Source organism: Ctenopharyngodon idella, chromosome 12, assembly GCF_019924925.1.
Source record: "Ctenopharyngodon idella isolate HZGC_01 chromosome 12, HZGC01, whole genome shotgun sequence".
Lineage (NCBI taxonomy): Eukaryota > Metazoa > Chordata > Actinopteri > Cypriniformes > Xenocyprididae > Ctenopharyngodon > Ctenopharyngodon idella.
In genome coordinates, this window is record NC_067231.1 from 6,266,433 (window position 1) to 6,271,766 (window position 5,334).

At 35.9% G+C, this 5,334-nt stretch overlaps 1 protein-coding gene across 2 annotated transcripts; it reads right to left on the bottom strand.

Moving 5' to 3' along the window:
• Window positions 1-930: 930 nt before the first annotated feature.
• Window positions 931-4,809, bottom strand: tmem26b (transmembrane protein 26b). Of its 2 annotated transcripts, none has more exons than XM_051914787.1 (6): window positions 4,354-4,809; window positions 4,075-4,171; window positions 3,804-3,884; window positions 3,213-3,425; window positions 1,571-1,646; window positions 931-1,421 (listed from the first exon to the last, which is right to left on the bottom strand). In XM_051914787.1, exons 1-6 carry the CDS (start codon window positions 4,539-4,541, stop codon window positions 1,168-1,170), a joined length of 909 nt encoding a protein of 302 aa, XP_051770747.1. In that variant the 5' UTR covers window positions 4,542-4,809; the 3' UTR covers window positions 931-1,167. The 2 variants fall into 2 exon arrangements, with proteins under 2 accessions (XP_051770747.1, XP_051770746.1); XM_051914786.1 differs by having other exon boundaries at window positions 1,571-1,650; window positions 3,217-3,425; window positions 4,354-4,806.
• Between the last annotated feature and the right edge of the window lie 525 nt (window positions 4,810-5,334).

A 5,334-nucleotide genomic window follows, 5' to 3' on the forward strand; every position in this document is an offset into this window, starting at 1 on the left:
GAGAGCCTGCGCTGGTGCGAGCTTCGCAGCTGACTTCTTCTCGACAGTCAAAGGCCCTGTCCCATATGGCACACTTCATAGCACTTTCGGTCTTGTGGACTTACAGTGGATGCTGCGTGCGTGTGTCCGTTAAGTCTACGAGACTGTAGGGTGTCCCATTTGTCAATTTTAGGTCTCAAAAGGGTGCTCGCGAGTGCGGTCAATATGTACCCTCGATGCGCACTTTTGCCAAGCCCGCACTGGTGCAAGCTCCGCAGCAGACTTCTTCCCGACAGTCAAAGCAGCATTACGTCACGAAAGTGCGCACTCGTAGGAAGACCGCAAGTGTTTAGGGTGCTATTTGGGACAGGGCCTAAGAATGTTGACATATTCCGATTACAAATGCGACCTCTGGAGGGCGCATCCTTCTAAATGAGACATAGGCGGTTGAGTGAATGAATCGAACTCGGTCACTCATAAACTCAGCCTGCCACCTACTGGCTTAATGATAATAAAAGAGGCTGTAACCACTAATACACAGACTGACAGTCCTTGCTGGTACAAATAGTGCCAATAAAATTTAAAGACAGGAACTTACTATTGTATAAGTAAATAATACAAATTTTACCCACACTTTACGTGATTATGCGTGTGAACTTTTGCTACTGCTTGGTGCAAAAGTCCTCTGATAATCATTAATATTTGTACAAGTTACAACAGGTTATATTTTACGCTTGAGCTTCAATAAAATTAACATTTTGCCTATAAAATAAAATATATAAAATAATTTAATTTTAAGTAAATTAAGAAGTAATTTATCATTTACTGATAAACATATGCTCTACTGTGGGACTGCTGTTTGAACTGGCACTTGCTAGGTTCAGTCTTAGGAAACCAAAATAACAGAATGAAATGTCAAATTGAATGCCTTAAAAAAATAGCACAAAAAGCCATATTTAATTATTTTAATGCATTTAATTAGACAGCTTTATTAATAATATAACATGTGGTATATGCATGTATTATTAATTGATTCCACAGCAATAAGCTGTTTTATAATAATGAGTCAAAATGTTTATCTGAGTCAAACTTTTCATTGAGACTGGCACAGTGCCAGTTCCTCAAAATAATGCCAATGAATTTGTTTAACTGCAGTTGGTTAACCGAACCAGATCCTCTTTACACTTCTCATGATCTGTAATCTATCCAAATAACCCACATCCTGTAGATATTAAGCATCACTACTAGAAAGTTCTTAATGGTAAAGAAGACCAGCATTTGATGATAGACAGAAAAAAAGATCATAACTGTAAGTCGGACAATAAAGAAGGGGCCATCTTGAAGCAAAAGACATCCCACAATGTTCCATAAATCTGTCCTGTACTTGGAGAGGAGAGAGTCATCCTGGCCTTCACAAAAATCCTCAGGTTTGGTGTTCACCACTGAGAGATGCCAATGAAAGACAGAAGTACGAAAGAACATTACAACAATGACTAAAATTAAATTGCAGTTTCTTTGCTATGGTTATTATGCATAAATATAATGCCATATTATGAAACAACTGATACTGTAATTGTGGAAGAGTACAGACCTGAGAAATGCAAAGGAAACTGTAGCATGCTCCATGTCCAAACTGCAAGAATAATGCAGACAAAAGGTAGACTGTTCTCCCTAATACAAGGAACAGCATATGATGAAATATTAATGACTAAGAAGATATTGTAATAGATCACATTGTCTCAGACCTATGGAAGCTTGTTTCCACCTGTAACGTGCAGCAGTTTTGGTATTGTTTTCACTGTTCTGTTCCTGTTTTGCCTGCCTGAGTTTCTAGTTGGTTTCCCTGGCTGTTAATTAGTTTCCACATACCTGTCTCTGTTAACCTTGACTATGTTCCCCATGTATGTAAGTCCTGAGTTTCATTCTGTTACTTTGTCCGGTATCATCAATGTCAATGTGGTGGTGTTTGCTTTTGTCTCCTGCGATCTCCTGAGAGCTCTGTTGTGGATTTATTAAACACCATTTTTGTTCCTTACTACTTTCGTCGTGCGCTTAATTACAGCCACCGTTCGTGACATACCACAGAATAAAAAAATTAAAAAGGTATTTGTGAGTTTTTATCTTGCAATTCAGATCGCAATTGTGAGTTTATATCTCACAATTCTGAGGGAAAAAGTCAGAATTGCGAAATATAAACTCGTAATAAAAATAAAAAAAATTAATTGTGCCTTTTTATCTCACAGTTCATCTTGGTTACGTATGTAACCCTTGTTCCCTGAAGAAGGGAATGGAGACGTCACATTGGAAGTGATTCCAATTCGTTGTTTCACTTCGGACATGACGTAGAACGTGACCGACTGAAAGGTAACTGATATTTTCTAGCAATTGCGAGCTTGTATCTTGTAGTTCATAATTTATAACTCATAATTGCGACTTTGTATATCATAAATCTGACTTTTTTCTCACAATTCCGAGTGTATATCTCACAGTTCTGAGAAAAAAAAGTCAGAATTGTGAGATAAACTTGCAATTGCAAGAAAAAAGTCAAAATTGTGAAATATAGAGTCGCAATTTTGGGTCATAAAGTCTGAATTGCAAGATATAAACTCTCAATTGCAAGAAAAAAGTCAGAATTGTGAGATATAATACTGCAATTGCAATTGGAATTGTGAGATATAAACTCAGAATTATGAGAAAAAAAAGTCAGAATTGTGAGATACAAAGTCGCAGTTGTTAGTTATAAAGTCTGAATTGCAAGATACAAAGGTATATGACTTTTTTCTCAGAATTATAAGATATAAACTTGTAATTTTTGAGAAAGTCAGAATTGTGTGAGATATAAACAACTTCTTTATCGCAATTGCGAGTTTGTATCTCGCAATTCAGACTTTATAACTCACAATTGCGACTTTATATGTTGTAACTTACATTTTTCTCAAAATTGTCAGATATAAACTTGGAATTGCATTAAAAAAAAACTTGAATTGTGAGAAATAACCTCGGAATTGCGAGGAAAAACGTCAGAATTGTGAGATAAAAAGTTGCAATTACCTTTTGTATTTTTTATTCCATGGCGGAAACAAGCTTCCATACAGATCACATTGAAAATATGTGGGTTTTATTTTATTCTATTTTTATTTTCATTTAAATCTTGAAACAGAAAGATTTAATTACACTTAGAAACACATTTGAAAATGTGGACTATGCAGGCCATTTTTAGCCTTAAACAATACTTGCTTCACATCAGGCAGCGTCTCACTGATAAACTCAAGGATATCAGCAGCTGTGCTCACAAAGATGAGCAACAACTGGGACATTTCATCTCTGGTGACCCCTCCAGCGATTGGTAGCAGCCACTTCCCCACTATTAGCAGGATCAGAAGGATTTGGTGAAGGGCCAGGATCCAGTCATTGGCACAAACCGATGACAATAATCTCAGAGGATCCTAAAATACCACCACAAAGTTACTATTCAGCTATGAGGTATTGCTTTCTGGAAGAACTGAGGTCAGGCTTACATAAAGCATGTTCTGTAAATCTCATAGGTGAAGGTGTGGCGACTTCTTAACACATAACAGTAGTTCTTCTATAAGAACCACGCGCAACCATTAACACAGGCCTTGTTTGTGTTGAGGACTGAACCAACATTTGTATTTACAAAATCACCCAAGCTAGTAGTTGTGCTTTAAAAGCAAAACTGAGTAAATAAACTATGTCTGAAAGACTTGCAAGGGACTTCTTTCAGAGATTACTGTAGTCTAGACTTCCATGGAAAACGTCTGTAATGTGGAAAATCATGATGGTATGAAAGACAGAGGCAGTACCTGTGAATTCACGGTTGCATTGGTAGAATTACTCAATTCATCAAGAAAGGATCTGAATCCAGATGAATCCAGTTTATTGCACTGCAATAAGCAACATTTTAGGCATAAAACATTGATTATGAAATATAATGCTTTTGACATTGTATCAGACGCTGGAATGCACATGGGTTTTTATTTGTCTAAAGTTTTCTAAGAGCAGCCTGAAATATGTTTGCAAAGCAGACAAAAGCTAAATTTATAGAAGTCCTATTTTTTTTCCCTTGAGTAATACCTTAGTATCATCTGATATGTTTTGCTGATGGTGCAATTCAAGGATCCATATGGTTGGTATAATACTGATGAGGAAAAACAATATTGCTGGAGAAAACCTAAAGATAAGAGTTTGAGTCACTCAGCTATGTATCACCAGTATATTGTCAAAATTCCCTCAAATGTTTAAACCAAGTTACACAAGATGATATTTCAGGATGTTGACCTCAGAAAAGGTTCAATTAATTTAGCTCTCGAAATACTTATGCATGCAAAAAGAAATGTTGATGTGTGTACTTACCATTTGTAATCCTTCCCTTTTCTTCTTCTCAGAGTTAAAAACATTTCAGCCACGAGAGGCAGATAGAGGATAGTTAGAAGCCAGTACAAATTATTATTTTTCACCCATGTCACTCTCCATACACCAATGAGAGACACTAAAATAAATAATGCTCTGGTGACTACAGCGCAGGTAAATTTGACAAGCATGATTTCTTTCAAAATGCAGTTTGAGGATGGTTAATAATGCGAGCAAAGTTGAGGCTTTCACGCTGAGCTCCTATTGAGTCTGAATCAAAGAAGCCGATTTTACCTCTTTCTTTTTTTCCCACGTTTCACACCATTTGGGCGGGACTTCTGAATCTTTTTTTTAACCATGTTTTTATTTAGGCCTATTAATTTTTAGTCTTCTGTCAGAAAGATAAACACAACGACAGTATGTGGATTTATCCATAAGCTAATTTCATGTCACGATGTGATTCAGAGGAATTGTTTAAATAATGTTTAATGCTTTGGTACGTATTTAGTGTTTTGTTATGGAACTCTTATAATTTGGCTGCTTTAGAACTGAAGGTTTTATGTAATAACAGAGGCTAGTCAAACTTGACTTTGCTCTATGCCAGTAAAATGTATATTTTTCAAGAATGTTAACGTGAGGTGCGCGAAGAATGATGTCCAAACGGTTCTTTTGAATGATTCGATCAAACCGAATCGCAAATCATTCAATTTATACCTTTAAAGAGTAGCCTACACTTTTTTATACTTTACAAGGTGTATATATATATATATATATATATATATATATATATATTTATTTATAAAGTAGTGTAGGCTTTTAATAATAATTGTGTGCGTGTGTACACACACACACACACACACACACACACACACACACACACAATTATTTATAATTATATACATTTTAAAATATTTTATACAGTTTATATATTAATATATGTACTTTCACTTCGCTCAGGCGCGCATTAACTCACATGCCCCGCCC